This window comes from Strix uralensis, chromosome 14 (genome assembly GCF_047716275.1).
Source record: "Strix uralensis isolate ZFMK-TIS-50842 chromosome 14, bStrUra1, whole genome shotgun sequence".
Taxonomy (NCBI): Eukaryota; Metazoa; Chordata; class Aves; order Strigiformes; family Strigidae; genus Strix; species Strix uralensis.
Genome location: NC_133985.1, coordinates 1,748,537 through 1,771,690, shown reverse-complemented (window position 1 = coordinate 1,771,690; position 23,154 = coordinate 1,748,537). Strand labels below are relative to the sequence as shown.

The 23,154-nt window shown below is 42.2% G+C and overlaps 1 protein-coding gene across 1 annotated transcript in view; it reads left to right on the top strand.

Annotated features, from left to right (window-relative positions):
• The window catches only part of LOC141949681 (E3 ubiquitin-protein ligase RBBP6-like), a 33,665-nt gene that overhangs the window by 6,224 nt on the left and 4,287 nt on the right, over positions 1–23,154 (top strand). Inside the window, exons 2-16 of the mRNA XM_074883552.1 lie at positions 1,163–1,262; positions 3,219–3,257; positions 3,929–3,965; positions 6,050–6,094; positions 8,423–8,511; positions 8,628–8,724; positions 9,577–9,716; positions 10,627–10,808; positions 17,527–17,630; positions 18,078–18,406; positions 19,499–19,601; positions 19,680–19,758; positions 19,852–19,909; positions 21,076–21,438; positions 21,795–21,896. Coding sequence (XP_074739653.1) covers positions 1,163–1,262; positions 3,219–3,257; positions 3,929–3,965; positions 6,050–6,094; positions 8,423–8,511; positions 8,628–8,724; positions 9,577–9,716; positions 10,627–10,808; positions 17,527–17,630; positions 18,078–18,406; positions 19,499–19,601; positions 19,680–19,758; positions 19,852–19,909; positions 21,076–21,438; positions 21,795–21,896 — 1,867 coding nt within the window. The remainder of the gene's footprint in view (positions 1–1,162; positions 1,263–3,218; positions 3,258–3,928; positions 3,966–6,049; positions 6,095–8,422; positions 8,512–8,627; positions 8,725–9,576; positions 9,717–10,626; positions 10,809–17,526; positions 17,631–18,077; positions 18,407–19,498; positions 19,602–19,679; positions 19,759–19,851; positions 19,910–21,075; positions 21,439–21,794; positions 21,897–23,154) is intronic.

The window sequence follows — 23,154 nt, the reverse complement described above, 5'->3', positions numbered from 1 at the left end:
TTGACTTGATATCTAGCATCTTTGGTTTTCAGACCATCATTCTGATTTGGTCTGCAAAGATAAAGGCTTTTAATGCTTAAAACCGTAGCGGATTACAGGGAATGGCTGCTGATAGTGCTTTAAAATATTTAGTTATATCCAGATTGTGTAAGTACAATATTAAAACCCTTCTCATGGAGATGTCTTTGCATTTTAGCTTACTCTGTCTCAGGTAGTTGGGTTTTCTGTTTGGGCCTCATGTAAAAGGTCAGAAGGCTTTGCTCCTCTTCAAAAAACTAACATGGTGTAAGCCGAGGCAAAGCATGGAGAGCTTCAGGCACACACTGTTTTCAAAAGGCTTTCCAAGGCTGTCTTCATGAGTAATTTAGTTTGAGTCTCTCTGCTCTGCAAAAAATGAATTGAAAAAATTCATGTCCCTTTGGTTAATTCAAACCAGATGAGAGGGGAAATATCACTTTAGTTTGGGCCAGTTCTGCCCTACTAGTGAAAGCAAGCTCAACCCCCGCCCCCCCTAAATTTCTGTGATCCGAGTTCTAGCACTGCCAGTTTCGTTTCCATTTAAATGTAAAGCACTGAGCTTGCCAAGTGTGTCTGTCGATGGATGAAGCTCCAAGAAACAGAGCTGGCGGCTCTCTTCTGTGTTCTGTCAGTCCCCAGCACTCGCAGCACAGGGGAATCGTTTTTAGTGAACAGCTCAGAAAGCAACAGTGCAGAGTTTTCATGCTTTAGCCGAGTGCAGTTTTGTTGCGGGGCAAGCTGGTCAGACTTTAGAATCTGGTTTATGCAGGTGAGACTTTGCTGTGGTTTGTTTTTCTCTAAAGATCTATTGGGTTTTGTAGCCTGACAGAAGCAAAAGCAACTTAAGCTAGATCAGGAAAGAACCTCATGCATGAGCAGACTCTCCTTTAGTGACGTCTGAGACCATTTTGCATTCAAACTATTAAAAAAATGAAAAAGATTTTGCTGCTTGTGTTTGATATTCAAACCTGAAGATTTCCTGAAAGGTACTGTTAGTGTGTTGAGACAATAAAAGCACGATGTTACGTATAAAATTTTTCTTTGATGTCTGTGAAGGGGTTCTCTCAAGTGCTATGTAATTACAGATTAATACACATTCTTACGAACTGACTAATGTTTTCTTCTGTATTGGTGTTGTTTTCAGAATACACAGATGATAACGCCCTGATTCCTAAGAACTCATTGGTAATTGTTAGAAGAGTCCCTGTTGGAGGAGTTAAAGCTGCCAGCAGAACACATGTTATGTAAGTACCCATAAAGCATTGTAGTCTGTGAGGGGTTGCAGTGTGTTAGCTTTTTTTATGGAGGTTAGTTTACAGGGGCATTGGAATCGTATCTTTCTTGCTAAAGCTGCTGTTCCTTTTGGTTGTCATGGGGTAGGTTTTGATGTGTCTGTCCCACAGTAGAGTTACATTTTTAGTCCTGCTGGGACTGATTCTGTTTGGTTTGTTCTTGGGTTGATAGTTTTCTGAGAGTCAAGTTGTAGATCCTGTAGCCTCTACGGGGAGAGATTCCTTATTATATGTGTTTGCTTTTATTGCTTTTATAGTAAAGACAGATACACATTGTAGTATAAACATATAATTTGTTCCCACCTCAGAAGAGTCTGATTCTCAGTGTTGACTATTTGTTGCATTTGGGGAAGGAGGGGCAGGATATGGCAGGTATTCTTACGCCTCAGATCTGGGTATGTTGCGTACTAGCTATAGAGGCAAGACGAAGGGTTGTCAGCCGGCGAACCATGCAAACAAGAAGTGTCATTCATAAGTGAGACCTGTTAGTTTCCTGAAGATGATATCCGTTTCAGGCAAGAGAAGAACAATATCCTGAAGTGTATTGTCTTTGTGTGAGTATGATGAAGGAATAGTTAAATCTTTACAAACTTGAAGCTCAGTAAGCAGTTTAGCATGTTACCAAATGTTACTAGTCATCTTCCTAAGTCTGATTTTACCCTAAGCTGATACCCGTGCTCCAGGTTTTAATTCTGTATTCCTGAGATTTATGGATGACAGAGAATTGAGCGTACTGATTCAAATTACAGCTATTCAAATGCAATCCTGACCACAAGACTATTGCTGTCATTTATGTATTCATACAGTTCAGTTCTGTATCAGCTACATTAGCACTGTGTGAATGGTCGTGTTTTCTTAAAGAGATGCCTCTCCACCACAATTAGTAGATATTATTAGCTTGTGGTTTTTCCATGTCTTTCTAATGTTGGTTCTCAATAAATAAAGTAGACTGATGAGCTACCGAGTATCTTGAAGAAACAGTACAGCAGCATCCTGGTACCCATGAAGCATTTGTAAGCAAAAAACCCTGCATTTATGTGGCTCTGCATGTAAACTTTGGGCATATTACTGCAGTAGTTGCTGCAGTGCTTTCAGGCAACTGCCTAGTAATTCTGGATGCCCCAGCGTTGTGCTTATAAGCATGGCTTTGCTTTGGGGGTTTATTTAAATATGTCTGCTTAGTGCTGTCTTGTCACTGCATCTTCTATTTCTGGTTGGATGGCAGCCTCTCCTCATGTTGTAATGCTGCCCTAAAATGAGAGGATAGGTGCTGCTAGCATCAGAGATCAAATGAATACCTATACGTGGGGATAAGGAGAGAATGGCACTGCTGTTCCAGCACTGAAAATTAACCAGGCTGATTGGCTTTGTGTTCCTTCAGCTGGAAACATTGTAGAAGCAACTGGTAGAGTGGTGAATGTTTGGGAATGATGAATGTGTGCTGTAACGGTGGAGGGACCTTCAAAAACGCATAACTCGCCTTGTAGTATGTTCTTCAAGGTAAATGGATGAAGAAACTACTGTGTGGTAATCTAAAGGATTTCCTTGGACTTCCTCATCCTCAGGAGTGGCTGTGTTCGTGAGGCTGGGGGTGTTCCAGCAGTGGCAGGAAGCATGAGCCTTTCTACTTGTACATAAATTCCACAGCAGCCTTTGAATTGCCCCTGCTCATGGGACACTTTGATGCATGAATTGTTTGTTAGCTATATCAGTGGTTGCATGTCTGATTCATGACATGATGAGTCGCATGCAGATACAGATCAATGAGCATGTGGAACCTCAGCAAGTTTTTAAATGTAATAAATATTTCCTGAAATACTGCAGCATTTTCAAGATTATCTTAAAGCAAATTCTGGCAATTAACACCTTTTTCTTTTTTTTTTTTTTTTTTTTTTTTTTTTGTCACAGGGCTCCTAAATCACACAAAATCTTAGAAACTGCTTTCAGGTGACATTTCTACTCTATTTTTAGTCAATATAGCCTGTGTAACACATTTAGTATTTTGGCACTTTCATGGCTAAGTATGGTAGATATCTGAACACAGTGCTTGGGCTTCCACAAAGAAACACTATTCCAAGGACTATGATGCTGACTGTTTTATTATTTCTTTGTCAGATGACTGTTTTCACTTAAGTAAACTTGCACTTTGGACTGTCTAGACTATCACTGTTCTAAGAAGCTAAAGTACTGGTACCTGGTATTTGGTACCTATTTGTATTACTAGGGATATACAGATTGGCTGAAGTTGCCTTCCTATTTTGATGGTTAATTATTTAAGAACACAAAACTGCAGTACAGATTTCATCTTTTTGATACTCATGTAGCAGAGACAAAATATCTGAGGAGTCCCTCTTGCACTGTTGTGTTCTATAGCTGTAAGTCTCAGAGTAATTGGTGACAAAGTAGAGATGTAATTTTGGGGGGTTTTTTTAGTTGCACTGAATGTACCAAGAGAGAACAGTTTATGCAGATGAATAAATTTCCACATTCACTAGACTATCAGAACATAATATTTTAATGTTCAAATTTTGTAATCTGTTTTCACTGCTTTATGCTGGGTAAAAGTGCTTTATTTTAAGTTCTGATCACCTTTATTCCTCTTCTTTATTTTCTTCTAGAAGTCAGACTGAGCCAGTGAATGGAACATCAAAAGCAGTATGTAAAAACACAATCTCACACTTTTTTCTACATACTGCACTTATTTCTAAACCATGTAGCCTTGCATTAATTTTCTAAACATTATGTTAATATATTTTCCAGTAAAATATAGTATACATTGTAAAGACAATGTATTTGATCCAACATAGTAAAGACTGAGTAATGCCACCATTTGCACAGGTCTGATGTGAATGTTGGTATTTGTGCCTAGTGATGCATTGTGTTTCATATTGAATATGCTGGAATATTTCCTGAATGACCTCATGTCAGATCAGGTAGGTTCAGGGTTTGCACAACTGAACTTGGTTCCATGTTCTACATCTGCCTCTCTATAGGTAGTAATATGTATGTTAGTATACGTGGTTGTGTGCTTTTTCTTTCTTGCAATTAAAATTGTTTGGAATGTATTTTTTGCCATTTTCACTTTGTATCACTTGGATTTTGTTTTTAAATACTTTCTTTGCCTAATGGTTTCAGAAAATGTTATCAAAACCCACTGAGAAACCATTGTTGTTTAACTTGGTGCTGTTTATTACTTCTGACTTGGGTGTTCAAACAAATACCAAACCCAACATATCCCATATGTTTTGAGGACAGTTCTGTGCAGCTAAATGATTCCTTTTCATGCTCTGAAGTACTTGGGTATTTGTTCCTAGAACTGTATAAGTGAAGTGATATTGTTTGGGCCCCTCTGAGTACGTCACTGTCTCTAATACAGTGTGCAAACTTTGGCACAAGGTTAGAGCCTGGTGCATTTGTGGATAATACCTGTTCTTTTTCTTAACTTCTGCCTGCAGTACATTTTTTAATCTGGGTGACTTGCGGGTTGACTGCTGTTTTAGTTTCCCAAAAGTTAAAGATTTTCTTTAGTATACCACCACTTGGAATTTACATTTGGGAAAGGGGCAGCATTTTTATTTGCGTTTGAAAACACTGTCATTCAGCTGTTAAAATGTAAACAACTAACACAAGGAAATACTTGACTGCTAGTGGTCTAGATCCTGATTTCCCACTTGGGTCAAACACTATGTGTAACTACACATTTCAAAGTAGTCCTTATGGTACACAAATTACTATGTAGTGTTTTTTATTTTCCGTCTTTATTTCAACTATAACTGCTCATGAGAATGATGTGAGGCATGACACTAACCCTGGATCATTGGATCTGATCACTGATAAGCTGTTAGGATAACTTAATCTAGAAATTCATGAACTCTATCTGTGTGTTCTGTAAAGAATACAGCCTCTGATTCTTGTGGAATAGTATGCAATCAACTTTAAATTGAAAACTTTTTGAACGTAGGTCTAAACCCACTAATCTGAGATCTGCAATTCTATCACTGATTGGTTAGAGTTCCTTTTTGGACATGAATGCCTTTCATTGTGAGTTTAACTGGCCCAGTCACCCTAGTAGTGAGTGTAATGCATTTACACGAACCATGTTGATATATTTGATTTAAATCAAACGGGTTTTTGTTACTTGAAAAGAGTTCTTTTCCCTTTTTCTTACTAGCATGTGTATAAACACAAATCACATGTTCATAAATAAGGTTAACGTTCTTTTAGCTTCACGTGTTCCCTGGCATCTTACCATAAGCTAACATAGATGCCTCAAAAAAAATTAATGTTCGTAAAAGCATAACCATGTGCATTTATAAATGATGAAACATTAACTGATTAATTTACAAACTACACTGAAAATAAATTTCCTGTAGTGACGCTTCCTCCTCAAATAAATATTTTTTAAAATCCTTTTTAACTGAAAATTGACAGCTTCGTTACACCTTTGAGTTTTAAGCAGTTGTGAGCTTTTGACAACGGTCCGTCTCAGATATTCTGGAGCAATAAGTTGATCTCAAGCAGGTTTGGTTATTTTAGTTTCTTCTCATTCACCACATAGGCACTCTTAAGTTGTCATAGGTTTGGACTTTGTTTTGAAAAATACAATAACACTAGGTTGGAAACACCTCTTTCAGTGACATTCAGAGGGTATAGTGCAGACTTTCAGACTACAGTAGAGGTTAACTCTTGCTATGTTTTGGCTGTAGAACTTGAATATGTGTTTAATTTTTTGTGAACAGATTGAGGACTCATCTACATCTATTTCTCTGGCCCAGCTTACTAAGGTATATATATATTCTTGTCAAACACTTCAAGAAAAATGTTTGCTTCATATTTTTAAACGTTCCACTGTGACCTATATCTGGATAACTGTTGTAATGTGAACAAAACTTTAATTTTAAATAATTCAGCGGATTTATTTTAACTTTAGAATGTGTGTCTATTTTGATACTATCCTGTAAAGAGTAGTCCCCAGTTTGGGAAGATAGAAGGGGGGAGTACCTTACTAGCCTCAACATTATGTTGCAGTATTACTCATCTTTAAGACACAAAGAAGCAGCACTTCAGAAGCTGCTTACCATTTTTCATATGGTTTATTAATTTTGCATTGGAAAGTAACACAATTTTTACAGAAGAATTTAATTGGCTGCAAGTTATGGACATTTCAGGAGTGTTTGCAAGAGCCAAAATAGGAGCCTTTCTGTAACATGGACAATTGCATGGCTATTTTTGAGTTTTTAGTCACTATAGTTATAGATCCATGCTTCAAATGTTACACAGTTTCATAAATTGTAGTATATATACAGTGGACAACAGAATCTAATTGATTTGAATTCAGACTGTGTAAATCGTGCAAATGTACCTGTTTGCAGGAATATACCAACGTGTATGTGTGGCATATTAGCAGATGTGACCTTCTGAAACTGCTGTAATGCCATGGTTTGCTATGGAACTGCTTGCTTTTTTGCTCAGTAATGTGTAACTTTGTCTGGGAAAGCACTAGTGATTGCACTTTGTGAAAAGGACTAGTGCTAGCCAATTAAGTTACTAGTCTTTAAATCTGTGAAGATTAGAGAAGGCAGGGCCTAACACAGAGGAGCTAGTTCTTTCTTCTGAAAATAAAGGCTGGAGTTAATTTCTAAGACAGACAAACCTTGTCCCACTAGTAACTTCTTCCCTCTCTCACTGTAGAAATTAAATTGTGTACGTTTGGCCAAAAAACCCTCACAAAGTTTGGAAGGTAGCCACCAAAAGAAATTGGTCTCCATTAGTGCTGTCCCTAAACGCATCCTTGGTTTTGTAAACTCATGTGAAGTTTTACTCTAACATGTGAAAAACTGCCCAAGTGACGTACACACTTAAGCCTTTGAGAAAATTCAAGTACGTCAGAAAAATGCAGGAACATTACATAAGGCAGCTCAGAACTGTTACTTACTCTAACCCCTGATGTGCAGGCTGGCTTAGCATGGAGGCAATGTGTTGAGCGCTTTCTGTTTGATTATTACTGTGTATTGAATGCCATAGTTGAATTTTGGTCTATTCCTAGTAATGCTTTGTGGGTTCTGGATGTGTTTTGTAAACTGTTTGGGTTCACGCAAATTAGTCAAGTATCTGTAAAGTTTTCTGTAAATGTTAACAGGAATGATTTCATAGGATGTTGAAAATACTTGGTTGCTTTTGTGAATGAATGCACATAAAACCAAAACCATGAGTGGTTGATCTGAATGACAGCTGCTTGAAGGTCCAGATCATTCACAATCACTCCCTTAGGCCCTGCTTGTATCTGGACTAGTGTGTAATAATAAAGGCATTTGAACAAATACTACTTAAAAAAAAAAGCAGATGGCTTCCATAATTTGAAGATCTAGTTCTGCGTAAGGTTTCTGTTACAATTTGTATGCTAAAAGGACAGTCAGCTGGAAAAAAAAATGCAGGTAGTGCTGACTGTAGTTAAATCACTTAATATGAAGAAGTTAGTAGGCAGGGGACATGCAGTTTGGGCTGCCTACAGCACATGATGGTCAAAATTGTACTGAAAAGAATCTTTTGCCTTGCTGCACTATTATAAAAGCTTGATTGCTTTTAATGCTTCTGTGTCTGAAGCTGAATTTCAGCAAGCTAAAACAACTTCCCTGACTCTATAAAGTTGTGTGTCCTTTTAATGCTGCAAAATGTAAATCATACTTGCATACATCTCTCTCAGTTAAATGTACATTAGAGATCTCCTCCTTCAAATAGTCAGGAGCTTAAAAATCAGCTTGAAAATACTGGATAGTATAATTTTTTCTACACACAGCTTCAGTCCACTTGGAGGAAAACTGGATCGGTTACATAGGTCTTTGTGTAAGGTACAGACAGAGGCTAAGGTTTTGAGTGCCCAGGAATGCTCTTTTCAAGCAGGTTACCAGGCACATAAACACCATGTAATGGCGTAAGGACTCCCCAGAACATCTTCAGGACAACTCTATTTCATATAAGCAGCTGTTTCCATGCAACCTCGGCTAGCGTGGTGCTGCTCTTTACAGGACTGGGTGGGCGGTGTTGTCTTTGGCTGTGTGGACTTAAATGTGATTCTGATGTTTGTGTCAAATAATTAATTACCTGTTAAACAGACTTCCAATCTGGCTGAAGCCAACGCTTCTGAAGAAGATAAAATAAAAGCTATGATGATACAGTCTTGTCATCAGTATGATCCAGTCAAGTAAGTGTTGATAAGGTCAAATCCGTTCTTTGAAGATTATGGAAAAATTGTAGAGATGGTTGTTTGAACAAGAGAGGCACGTGCATACCTTTTCTTTTTTCCCAAAAAACTTTTAGTTACATGAAGAAACCCGTGGGTCCACTTCCACCATCATATACTTGCTTTCATTGTGGAAAACCTGGCCACTATAGGAAGAACTGCCCCACAAATGAGGTAAGATTGTGGGGGACTTCTAGTGTTACTTAATTTTAAATTTTTTTACCTTGGCAGTTATGTAACAAATACATGAATACTCATGTTAAGAACTGTTTCTCTTGGGGTGAAACACAGAGGTTATATGGCAACAGTGCAAACCCCTTCAAAATTTAAGGGAAATCTGGAATTATAAATGTGACATTCTCTTTGTTCTAGCTCATGGACATTAAATATGTCCATAGATCTTTCTCTGTGCACTTTCATGTATATTTTCATCTATTTCAATATTATTGGAAATATTTCTGGTTTTAACTCTTTTTAATGACAGTTCACAGTTTTTAGTACTTTGCATTAAAAGATGTTTCTCTTGACCCCATCTATTGAAAATTTGTATGTTTTAATTACACAAGTCTCTGGTTGAATATTCATGTCATTTAATCACTTAATTCATGCCATTTAACGTTAGTCACGGAATGTATAGGCATGAGGCATAAATTCAACCTTCATCCATAGGTGGTGAATATCAGTGTCCCCAGTGGCCGATCCAGAGCCCTGCATTAAGCTCTCCCTCTGAACTGCGCTTTGGAGGAGGAGGGGGTTTGTGCCCCTCCTCTGAGGGGATGGGGAGCTGAGGGATATTTCACCCTTAAGGACCCTGAAGTTAAGCCAAAGAATGTTGAATGAGTTCAGAACACTGCTTGAGCCTTTGGAGCATCCTGGCTATATTCATTTAGGAAAACGAGTATTTCAGTCGAGCAACCCTTAGTCTAGGTAAAAGGAGAGGGTTAGAGGCTTTTCCTGCTTAAAATAATAATTGAAATTCATTTAACATCTTAAGATGAGATATGTCTGCAATTCTTTTCTTAACAGGACAGAAATTTTGAGTCTGTTCCCAGACTTAAAAAGAGCACAGGAATTCCCAGGAGTTTCATGGTGGAGGTAGAAGATCCCAGTACAAAGGGTGCAATGTTGACAAAGACTGGAAAATATGCAATACCAATTATTAATGCGTGAGTATGGAATTAGCTGGTCTGACCAAAAAGTGAAGGAGAGAAGCCACGTGTCAGTGTCTGAGTGGCAATGCCACCAAGCTGGCCAGCATCTGTAATTGCGGGGGAAGAAGCACTGTCATTGTATCTTAACCTTAAAACCTGTGATGATTTCTAATATTAAAATAGAGTGGTCCCACTGTTCATGCCCCTGGAAGTTGGTTAAACCTGTGTTATGCTAAGAATCTGTATTTCTACAAAACATTTCAGTTGTGTTTACAGTGGAGTTGTTCTCTTTGAAAGCTCCTTTTGCTTCTGTTTTCTGTTTCGAAGACTTCTTGAAAAATTTAACAAATAGCTGTTGGAGTGAGATTTCCTCTCCCTGACATTTATCAAATCCCATGTGTGAAGCAGAGTGACGTTTTCCTGTTGCTGTAACCCAAGAAAATCCTGCTGTGTGCTGACAAGAGTGGCTGTTTTAAAATGCACTTGGTAGCACCTCTGTTTTTCTGTCATGGATCTCCTTCTGTAGAAGCTGTAACACAGACTTTCATTCATAAAATGTAATTACTTGAAGACTAACTTTATACAGAGCCTGCAATTTACATTTACCCTCTGGCAAAGGAGAGGTGGGATTCATTACATCTGATTTCTAGCTGTCAAAAAATGGCTTTTCTAGTCTGAGCTAATTTCTTAATTGATCCAAAGAATGGGAGAGTTCCGTGGAAGGAACATTATTCCCCCATCTCTCTTCTGGTTTTGTGGCTATAGAAAAGTAGTTTAAACTAAATGCCTATGTTTTTGAAGGCTAATGTGGAGTGAGAAGAATTCCATCTATTACCTTCCTTTGATAAAATCCAAAGCTTGGGAAAGTTCTCCCTTACCCATCTTTAACTTTTTTTTTTTTTTTCCTTCCCCATCCCCCCTCCAGGGATGCTTATGCCAGAGGAAAGAAGGAAAAGCCTCCCTTTTTACCAGAGGAGCCATCCTCATCTTCAGATGATGATGATGATGATAATCCTATTCCAGACGAGTTGTTATGTCTCATTTGTAAAGATATAATGACTGATGCAGTTGATATTGCCTGCTGTGGAAGCAGTTACTGTGATGAATGTAAGTGTTTGTTAATTCAAACCATCACATTTGATCTTCTGAAAGTAGAAATAGGAGATAACGCAATTACTTTGTTACCAGCTTGTCCTGGTTTAACCAGGATAGGGTTAAGTTTCCCCAGCAGTGGGGGGGAGCTCTAGCCGGGTTATTCAGATACCATGCGGACGTCACATCCTGGCAGGTCACATTTTTTCCTGGCGCGGAGCGCGGTGCACTCGTGGTTTTGTACATTGTGCTTCAAACTGCTGTATTTGGTAGCTATTTTGCTCTGTTCATTGCTATCACTATTACTGTTATTGTTATTGTTGTTATTTGTTGTGTTGCTATTGCACTGTTGTATTAAACCTTTCCTTATTTCAGTCTTGGGGCTTTGTATTTCACTCCCTTTGTGGGGGAGGGGCAGCAGCCGTGTGGTCTCAGACCCCGGCGGGGGCTAAACCACTACAACTTTGGCGCTCCAACGTGAGGCTGGAGAAGACTGAAATAAGGACAAAAGGAGAAGTGTTAGAGCAATCTGTTAGGTGTAATTTTTTCTGGTTTTACTTGTATTGTTTGATAAGCGTTTACAATGCTGGGCAATTTGCTTGCGTGGTGGGGCTGGATTAATCCTTATATCCCCTGTGTGTTCCCAGTGCTGGTGTTTGTTCTCGGTGGAAAATGTATCAAGGGACTTGTTTTGCTCTACTGGTTACTGTCTGCTTATAATGGGCTCGTTTCGCTGCTTGTGGGGGTGAACCAATACCTGTTTGCTGCCTGGGCTTTTGTTTGGGGTCTCAGCCCCTCTGTGGGTGAGCCAGGGGAAGAGATTCTCTCGGTTTTTGAGAGTTTCAGCTATCCCTGGAGCCTCCTGGCCAGTGTGTTTGCAGCACAATGCTTTCTAAATGCCTGCCAGATCTTGTTTTGGGCCATGCGGTACTTCTCCAACAATAGCACCACCTGGAAACCTGCCCTGGGGGCAGATAGTTATAAATGGCTAGGTATGTGGGAGAAGATGGGCAAGTGCCTGAGTGAGTGGTCACCCCCAACGTTCTGGGACTTTACTCCTGAACAAGTGCAGAGTCCTGATAAACTGGTGGAGTGTTTGAAAAAGGTGTGCTGCCAATCTGACAAACCCCGGGAGATGCAGCTCGCTGCGATGTGCTGGGGGCTTGCCCATGCTTACCGCATTGCCCTTAACACTGATCACTGCCCTCAAGGGGGCGAAAGAGCTGCAGGGTCTGAAAGTGAGCATGCTGGTACAGCAGCTGGGCCAGGGGGACAGGCAGCGCCAGTACCGGTCGCCTCCACCAGCACAGCAGCTGAGCCAGAGGGACAAGCAGTACCAATATCAGTTGCCCCGATACGGAAAACCAAATATACCAAAAAATCCCCTCGCAGTGCACAGGGTGATAATGAACCAGACCCATCACGAGAGCAGGAGGAAGAGCCGGAGGTAATCATCCGATCTCTATCCCTCAGTGAGTTGCGAGATATGCGGAAGGATTTCGGCCGCCTTCCAGGCGAGCAAATTTGCACCTGGTTGCTCTGGTGCTGGGATACTGGAGCTGCTGGTTTGGAATTGGAGGGGAGAGAGGCCAAGCAGGTTGGACATTTAGCCAAGCAGGCTGGTATTGACAAGGCAATAGGGAAACAGGCTCAAACCCTCAGCCTTTGGAAGCGACTCCTGCTCGCTGTGAGGGAGAGGTACCCCTACAAGGACGATTCTCTATGTCGGTTAGGCAAGTGGACCGACATGGAGAAAGGCATCCAAAACCTCAGGGAAATGGCTGTGTTTGATATGATCTATGGTGATCTGAATGATGAGCAGTCACCATTGGATCCAGATCTGGTCCCTTGCACACAGCTGATGTGGCGGAAGTTCCTGCAGAGTGGACTAGAGGGACATTCCAAAGCATTAGCAGCAGCATCCTGGTGGCGAGACAATCAGACAGTGGATGAAGTGACTATGCAGCTCCGGCACTATGAGGGAAGTCTCCCTTCCTCCCAACATGCCTGGGTTTCAGCCATAGAGGAACTGTCTCAGAGGCTCCAAAAAATGGAACAGGAAATGTCCTATGTTTCACCTGCACGGGCCGATGTCTCAGCCATTAGAGGCAGGTGTTTCCCCACCCAAGAGAAGGGCGGTAGAAGGTACACACCACGGGGCACCCTGTGGTTCTTCCTCCGCGACAATGGGGAGAACATGCGAAGGTGGCATGGGCAGCCCACTTCCGCCCTAGCTGCACGAGTACAGCAACTGAAAGGGAAGACCACCATGAAAGGGGAGTCTTCCAAGAGAGATGCAGCTCCAGTGTCTAGTCAGAAATCCCCCAGACAGAATAGAATGGCCAGCAGTATGCCTGACCTTCTTGAGGGGACCAGGAAGTCATTCCTGCAGGAGTCACTCTTAGATCAAGTGAGTGATGGTGAGCAGGATTAGAGGGGCCCTGCCTCCAGCCAGGTGGAGGAAAGGGATAATCGGATTTACTGGAAGGTGTGGATCCGATGGCCTGGCACATCAGAACCACAAGAATACAAGGCCTTGGTAGACACTGGCGCACAGTGCACCCTGATGCCATCAAGCCACAGTGGGGTTGAATCCATCTGCATCTCCGGAGTGACAGGGGGGTCCCAACAGCTGACCCTATTAGAGGCTGAAGTAAGCTTAACTGGGAAGGACTGGCATAAGCACCCCATTGTGACTGGCCCAGATGCCCCGTGCATCCTAGGCATAGATTAACTCAGGAGAGGGTACTTTAAAGACCCAAAAGGGTACCGGTGGGCCTTTGGTGTAGCTGCCCTGGAGGAGGTTGAGCAATTGTCCACCTTACCCGGCCTCTCAGAGGATCCCTCGGTGGTGGGGTCGCTTAAGGTTGAAGAGCAGCGAGTGCCAATTGCTACCAAGACGGTGCACCGGCAGCAGTACCGTACTAACCGAGATTCCCTGGTCCCCATCCATCAGCTGATCCGTCGACTAGAAAGCCAGGAGGTGATCAGCAAGACTCACTCACCTTTCAACAGCCCTATATGGCCAGTGAGAAAACCTAATGGCGAATGGAGACTGACCGTGGACTACCGTGGCCTGAATGAAGTTACGCCAGCGATGAGTGCTGCAGTGCCGGACATGCTAGAGCTCCAGTATGAGCTGGAGTCGAAGGCAGCCAAGTGGTACGCCACGATTGACATCGCTAACGCGTTTTTCTCCATTCCAATAGCACCAGAGTGCAGGCCACAGTTTGCGTTCACTTGGAGGGGTATCCAGTACACCTGGAATCGATTGCCCCAGGGGTGGAAACACAGCTCCACCATTTGCCATAGACTGGTCCATACTGCACTGGAGAAAGGTGGGGCTCCAGAATACCTGCAGTTCATTGATGATATCATTGTATGTGGGGACACAGCTGAGGAAGTCTTTGAGAAAGGAAAGAAGGTAATTGAAATTCTTCTGAAGGCTGGTTTTGCCATCAAGCGACAGAAAGTTAAGGGGCCTGGAAGGGAGATTCAGTTCCTAGGAATAAAATGGCAAGATGGGCGTCGCCACATCCCAGTGGAGGTGATAAACAAGATAACAGCCATGGCCCCACCAACCACCAAAAAAGAGACTCAATCTTTCCTGGGCGCTGTGGGGTTCTGGAGGATGCACATCCCAAACTACAGCCTGATTGTGAGCCCTCTCTACCACGTAACCCGCAAGAAGAACGATTTTAAATGGGGCCCAGAGCAACAACAAGCCTTTGAACAAATTAAGCAGGAGATTACCCAGGCAGTGGCTCTCGGGCCAGTCCGGACAGGGCAGGAGATTAAGAACGTGCTCTACACCGCAGCCGGGGAGAATGGCCCTTCCTGGAGCCTTTGGCAGAGAGCAGATGGGGAATCCCGAGGCCGACCTCTAGGCTTTTGGAGCCGGGGGTACAAAGGCTCTGAAGCTAACTATACCCTGACTGAGAAGGAGATACTGGCAGCGTATGAAGGAATTCGAGCTGCCTCAGAAGTGGTCGGCACTGAGACACAGCTCCTCCTGGCACCTCGACTGCCAGTGCTGGGATGGATGTTCAAAGGAAAGGCTCCCTCCACACATCATGCAACAGATGCCACGTGGAGTAAATGGGTTGCGTTGATAACACAACGGGCTCGAATAGGGAACCGCGACCCCCCAGGATTAGTGGAAATGATCATGAACTGGCCAGAGAGCAAAGATGCTGGGATGTCACCAGAACAAGAGGTGAAACGTGCTGAGGAGGCTCCACCATATAACGAGCTGCCAGAGGAAGAAAAACAATATGCCCTGTTCACTGATGGGTCTTGTCGCATTGTGGGAAAACATCGACGATGGAAGGCTGCAGTGTGGAATCCCACACGAGAAACCACTGAAGCTGTTGAGGGACAAGGTGAATCAAGCCAGTTTGCAGAGGTGAAAGCCATCCAATTGGCTTTGGAGATTGCTGAGCGAGAAAAGTGGCCGAGGTTCTATATCTACACTGACTCGTGGGTGATGGCAAGTGCCCTGTGGGTGTGGTTGCAGCAATGGAAACAGAACAACTGGCAACGCAAGGGCAAACCCATCTGGGCCGCTGAAGTATGGCAGGACATTGCAGCCTGGGTGGAGAACCTCGTTGTGAAGGTGCGCCATGTGGACGCCCATATACCCAAGAGTCGAGCCACTGATGAACATCAGCATAACCAGCAGGCAGACCAAGCTGCTAAGATTGAGGTGGCTCAGGTGGACTTGGACTGGCAGCGTAAAGGTGAACTGTTCATAGCCCGGTGGGCCCATGAGACTTCGGGCCACCAAGGCAGAGATGCAACATATAGGTGGGCTCGAGATCGAGGGGTGGACCTCACCATTGACACCATCGCAGAGATCATCCACGGATGTGAGATATGTGCTGCAATCAAACAAGCCAAACGGGTGAAGCCCCAGCGGAATGAAGATCGATGGATGAAATATAAATATGGAGAGGCCTGGCAGATCGACTACATCACACTGCCACAGACCCGCCGAGGCAAGCGCCACGTGCTCACAATGGTGGAAGCAACCACTGGATGGCTCGAAACTTATCCAGTGTCCCACGCCACCGCCCGAAACACCATTCTGGGCCTTGAAGAGCGAGTCCTGTGGCGACACGGCACCCCAGAGAGGATTGAGTCGGACAACGGGACTCACTTCCGAAATAACCTCATAGATGCCTGGGCAGAAGAACACGGCATCGAGTGGGTCTACCACATCCCCTACCACGCACCAGCCTCCGGGAAGATCGAGCGCTACAATGGACTGTTAAAAACTACATTGAGAGCAATGGGGGGTGGAACCTTCAAACACTGGGACACACATCTGACAAAGGCCACTTGGTTAGTGAACACAAGAGGATCTGCCAATCGAGCTGGCCCGGCTCAGTCAAAACTTCCACGTGTTGTGGATGGGGACAGAGTCCCTGTGGTGCGCATGAGGGACCTGCTGGGAAAAATGGTCTGGGTTAGTCCTGCGCCGGGCAAAGGCAAACCCATCCACGGGATTGTTTTTGCTCAAGGACCTGGGTGCACCTGGTGGGTGATGCAGAAGGATGGAGAGGTCCGATGCGTACCACAAGGGGACTTGATTGTGGGTGAAAACACACCGTGAGTTATACTGTGCTTTTGTTAATTTTTCTTTGTCAATGCTCATTGCTAAGTGGCAGCTGGATGTGACGCACATGGTATAGAATAAAGGGGTGGATTATGTCCTGGTTTAACCAGGATAGGGTTAAGTTTCCCCAGCAGTGGGGGGGGAAGCTCTAGCCGGGTTATTCAGATACCATGTGGACGTCACATCCTGGCAGGTCACATTTTCCTGGCGCGGAGCGCGGTGCACTCGTGGTTTTGTACATCGTGCTTCAAACTGCTGTATTTGGTAGCTATTTTGCTCTGTTCATTGCTATCACTATTACTGTTATTATTGTTGTTATTTGTTGTGTTGCTATTGCACTGTTGTATTAAACCTTTCCTTATTTCAGTCTTGGGGCTTTGTATTTCACTCCCTTTGTGGGGGAGGGGTAGCGGCCGCGTGGTCTAAACCACTACACAGCTCCATTTAATACTTAAGTATATCCTGAACAGGAAAGGACTCTTCTCTTAGAAAGGAAAAAAAAAGGCAGAAAGCTTTTTTCCCTTTTTACGTATCTAGTTAAACTCTCTTTACATGCAGAAGGACAAGTATGAGGAAAGTCTTAATTGAGTAGGTGATTACAGTGTTAGTTATCAAATGCATTTAGTCTGTTCACAGCCCTTTCCCCCATACAAAACTATAGAGCCAACGCTGGTGACTTACTGTGGTCTGCAACAAATGCATATTTAGGCATTTAATCCACATTCTTCTCCACAGGAGAGTTAGTTAAAACTTTCAGAACTCGAACCTACTAATGGCTTTTTGAGATGTGTTTTATTCATTAACCTTGAGGTTGGTGACTCCTCACTGTACTAGATAGTGGATAAAAGACGCATCCAAACATCAAGATGCAGCCTACTCTACATCCTCAAATGTTAACACAGTGAAATATCAAAACTGGGTAGTTATGTGCTGCATACTAGAAATTTTTTACGCTGTTGAAACATTATAATTTTTTATGCTGTTGATAGCTTCATGTTCTTAATTCAAGACCATATTCACCCATTAAGCATATACGTGCTTTTAGAATTGATTATAAATCCAAAAATTTCCTTATTTTGGCTAAAAAACTATTTTGATGATTCTAATTATTCACAGGTATTAGAACAGCATTACTAGAATCTGGGGAACATACATGCCCAACATGTCATCAGACAGGCGTTTCTCCCGATGCTTTAATTGCCAACAAGCTCCTACGGCAGGTAACGTGATGACTTTTACATAAACTGTTTGTAGGAAAAGTCTATTTGTAAAAAGCTGAAAGGGAAGAAAATATTATTTTACATGTCCTTAAGCAAGGCTAAATGGAATAAGGCTAAATTTACTTCTCAAATACATTATCTGTCGTTACAGAAGGTTACAACTCTTGAGAGACAATCTGGCAAATTCGGGTCATACTTCTGCTTAACATGATGGCCTCACTTTCACATTTGGTGTTAACACTGAACTACTTTAAATACAAACACTCTGAGTTACCAGTCATTAATATCAGTGTTTAATGTGATGTGTTCATACATCTGTATGTTGATTTAGTTTAGGATTGATAGCATTTACAGGAATACACAAGTAATTTTACTCTGTGGAGGCTTTTGTTGGTATATATACTGAAGTCTCATAGTCCCTTTGCAGAAATGTTTTTCTGCCTCTAGGCTGTGAACAGCTTCAAAAATGGAACTGGCTACGGCAGTCAGATGGAGCAGCAGCAGCAGCCACCACCTCCACCACCCCTCGTGAGACAAACAGTAACACGCAACCTGCAGCCTCTGCTCCAGCCAACAGTTTCCAGAGAGCAGGATCCACTCATGATTCCACCGGCTTCTTTGGCTCCTCGTTCTGCTGCTGCTTCCTCATCACTGGCCCCTGGTCAGTGGCCTGGGGCAGCTGGGCTGCCAGTCAGTCAATCTCCTGCTGTTGTCTCTGACCTCCCTCCAGCAGTGTCCCCATCTCTCCATGCTGAAAAGCCAGGTGGACCTTTTCAGTAAGTAAATCTATAGATCAACGTGACTATAAAAGACACCAAAATGCTGAAGTTTGATTCTTCTTCTTGAGATTCTCTGCTAGCAATCTGTGTATCATTAGTGACAGTTCCAGACAATTGTGTCCGTTCTGGTTTTTGTATTTACTTTGAATGAGGACACTTTCATAAGCTGGAAGTGTGCCTCATGCAAGAATTTTCTCAGAAGTATTTTTTATTTGGTTCCCTTATCAGTCATCCAGTACAGGTTTACCCTGAAAGAGGAAGTTTTTTTCCCCGGGAGCCCTTTGATTTTAAGCAACTAGCAATTCCTACAGTAACCAATTAGTTATGTCAGACCTTCTGGAGTGCATTCATTTCTCCTCAGTACTGAGGAAATGATCTTTTCATCAAAAGTGTAAAAGCACAATTAGAGGTAAAATTGACCATGTGTTTTCTTTTCTACAGTATTTCTACCATCAATATGACAATAACTCAGAGTCATCCTTGGCAATACACCGTGTAGTCAGTGATGCATACAGTTTTGGATAATTAACATTGAAACACTGTAAATTTGAAGTATTTACAAACATGACAGTCTAAGTTTGCAAGCCAGTGAAGCCATGAAAAGACATTAGAAGTCTGTACTTTTGTTTAGGGCTTATGTCCTTCCAACTTTATGCCTTGAATGCAAACAGCCACTCTGCCCAGAAGGCTGTCAGGCTCAGCTGTACCGTTGAATACAAAGGATCACAAATGGAAAGAACCTTTAAGGGCTGAACTAGCACATAAATATTTCTTAATAGAATTTCAGTTCTTGCATCTTCCAAAGCTGAGATTCAGTGTGTGGGTTACATGTACTCTAATCCTTTCATGTGCAGCTAGCTTCATAAAATATTTTCCCCGTGAGCTTTCTCTTTAGATGCCGGTAGTTCAAACAGACTTCTCGTCAGTGCTTCCTTTGGAATCAGCCAAATTCACATTTGTAAATCTGGTGAAGATATTTTATTTTTTTTTTCCAATTACAGTAGCCAGCCTTTTCTCACCTTGGACTTTATATTTCAAGTGGCACTTCAAAACATTGTTTGAATAATAAAAATCTGGGTTTTTTTGTAGTGATGTTGATGTAGTTCTACCTCTTGCTGCTCTGGTGACTGCTGCTGAACTTCCTAAATCTTCCTCTCTGTCAATCATCAGTTTGTTGGAGTTGGAACAGGAGGTAAATTTTATTTCAATATCTGCAGTGATTCTTGTATTTTAGTAGCTTATTTTCTAACTGTTAGTGTTTTATCACAAGGGCTATCATGTGCCTCCACTAAGACAGCCAGCATTACCAAGTCTTCTTGGCCCCCAAGGACAATCAATACCCACAACTGGTAAATAACTGTAACTTCAGAATTTATTTTAAAAACTTATCTTCAAATAAACTGAATGTTTTTTTTTTCTCTTTCCTCTCCCCACTCCAAAAGGTCATCCAATGAGAGCCAGTCCAATTCGCTCAGCACGTGGCAGACCAGGCTGGGAACTGTAGGTATTCTACAGAAATGCAACATACTGCTACTTATAACTTGTTAAATGAGGCCGTAACACAGAACTTGTACAAGGTGATTTATAATGAAATAAGCATGCACAGGTAGTTGTGGAGAATACAAGTGTAATTAATTTTTAAATGGCTTAATTTGAATTGGTCTTAACAAAGGGATCTGTGCTTGCAGTAAGAATATTTAAACTTAAACTCCAGTACATGACTCTTTTTCAGGACTCTGAAAAATGAACATTTTTTGAGGAAACCATAATTACATATAAAAATGAAATAAAGGATCAGGTGGAAAGCCACCCTTTTGATTACTGGCAGAATGGGGCTGAAGAAATTAATTTCCCAATAGAAATTAGCCTCCAGCATTCTTTTTTTTTTTTTTCACAACTCAGTTGATACTGATTGAGGAAATTATTGGAAAAGTCAAGGCTGTCATTTTATGACAATTCTGAATTTCTTCAATTTAGTCATCTCAAATAGCCAAGCTGCTCTCTCTCAGTTGGAGAGAGTCTGTTTTGTCTATTATTGCAGTGTCAAGTTATTCCTTCCTTTTGGTATGTATTAGTTATGGATAGATTGTAAGGGTGCATTGTGCTTATAAAATCTTAAAGATGAGTCAAAACAAAAACCAGGATCCACCCCACAGATTGTCTAAAACCTCAGATTCAGTAAGCAAGACAATAATGCTTCAGGGACAAGAATGGGCCAAAGATCATCATGAGGCAACAACATAGGAAGTGTATGGAGAAGAAGTTAAAAGAAGTTCGAGAGAAGATGAGTTAAGATCTATCTCTGAAGATACTCTGAAGATCAGAAGTGTGAAGTATTAAGTGTACCAAGGAGTGGCAGAGGAACGGTGGGCACTTGACAGATGGGAGGTGGGAGTCTCTTTTAGACACGGGCAGCCTCCATCCACAGTTGCAAAGCTGAGTATAAGGAGAGAAGATGGAGGGAACTGTTGGGGGTGAGGGTGTGGAAGGCAAGTATGAGGATTGAGAAATGAGTGTAGTCTCAAATGAACAGAAAGCAGGGAGAAAAATGCTTAAGTTGAGAACAAGAAATGCTCGCCACCATGCTCCTCCTTCATTCGCCTCCTTCTTTAAAATCAGGGCAGAGTGTAACAAATAGTGACTTGTGTTTTGGGTTTCTTTAGAAGTTCAAGTCGAGGACTCCCACGGGATGAATGTACCCAAAGGACTCAGGCCCCAACACTACCCACATCAACACCGGTCTTTGTGCCTGTGCCTCCACCTCCCTTGTACCTTCCACCACCACATGCACTTCCTCTTCCACAGGTGGTACCACCACCACTGCTTCCTCCTCAGTTTCCATCTGGGCAGCCTCTACCTGCTGGGTGCACTGCCCCCCCTCCAGGATATCCACCAGCTCCTGCAAACACGTCATCAGCTTGGGGACCAAGAGCAGTACCAGTGGCTCATCCAAATACCATCCCAAGGACACAAGCACCCCCTTTACCTAGGGAGGAGTTTTACAGAGAGCAACAGAGGCTTAAAGAGGAGTAAGTATTTGGCTCAATGAAGTTGTGTTGTTTTTCATGTTTGTATTTCCACAGCAGATTGGACTGCAGTTACACTCAAGTGCATCTGACCTAAGCAAAAGTGACATAGTGTTTTGTCCAATAGACTTTTTCGTTGCAGATGGTAAACATGCAAAACTAAAACAAGACGAATGTCATTCCAAAACTTTCCCTAAAACTGTAGGAATTCTAAACTGGTTTTGCTTAAATAAGATGTTCACCTTTTGCATTTGCATGCAGTATACATTTTCTCATGTTGGTCATGTTTTGTTTGTTGGTGTCTTTTTGTAATAAAGGTCAAACTATAATTGTAACAGAAGTCAAACCTTTTTTAACAGGGGAAAGAAAAAGTCCAGACTTGATGAGTTTACAAATGATTTTGCTAAGGAACTGATGGAATATAAAAAGATTCAAAAGGATCGTAGACGTTTGTTTTCCAGGTAACTGCTTTACATATTGTAATGAAGAAGCAGATTGTCTAGAAGAATCAGGAGGAGTTCCACTCAAGCTCTCTATTGTTAGATGGATTGGATGATTGAAGGGGTTAGCAGTGAGAGGTGTTTCATGTGAAGGTTACTAGCTCAGCTACGGCAGAGATTACAGTTGACTGAGAGTTGCAGTGTGGCAGCAGCTGCTGAGGAGCAGGTGTCTCTTTTACTAAAGCTTCTCTGCAGTGACACCCTTCACCTCCTGACAGCCGTGAGGAGGCCAGAACCTGAAGAGGTCTAGTGCCTGGGTTTTCTGCGTCTCCCTATTCTGAATGTAACCATTACCTCAAAGCACTTTCGGAGGAGGTATGGGAGAGAAATTGTCTTCACCTCCTCTTTTATCTCTTGTGGATACACAGAGAGATTTTAACCTGGAGTGCAAACTGGTGGCTTTCACTAGTATTTTGTTGACATTGTTAAATTTGTCTTAGGGATGAAAAGACCAGACTTGTTTGTAAGGAAATCTTAAATTGGTGAAGGACTTTGAGAGGAGGAATGATGCTAATGAACATATGCGGAATAACGTGAAATGGTTCTTTAAAAAATAATAAAAGGAAAACTTGTGAAGAAAAAACTTGGGGTAGCTGATGTTTTCTGTCCCCAGAATTCACTTGGGCAGGAGTCTGAATAGCTCTCTCTTAGTAATGCTGTCAGCATCTTTCCTAGAGTAATGGCCTTGAGTCAAGTTACTAGAGGCTGAGTTTAGAAGCTTTTAGATATGATTTTTCTTGAAATGTGGTCACTATCCTTGGTTAGAGCTAGAGGTATGTGCAAGATCTTGCTAGGACATCTGCCTAGAAGTGTGGATTAAATAGGCCTGTATGTAAGGGTGCAGTACAAGTATTTTGCATCCTGTACCTATGGCCAAATAAGTAGTGAAGTTAAATCGACTAAGGCGGCATTGTAAAATTGAGCTTTACTGTCTTTTCTTGACGTTTGATACTGTGCTGTAGCCATTAAGACTTGCTCTTTTTGCACCTTACTGCAACAAAAATGATTTGCACTGCATGCAGTTGTGCAGTGAGAAATGCTCACATACCAGTAGAGGCCAGTATACACCACCTTAAATCAGGCAATAGCTATGGTAGTTCATGCAATAGAAGGGAATGGAAATAGAGGTTCCCTTCCTGCATGTTTTAAACTAACAAAGCAGCAGCTGTTCTGTCTTGTAAGCAGAAACTTTTACATGTGATCAGGTTCTTCGATCTGC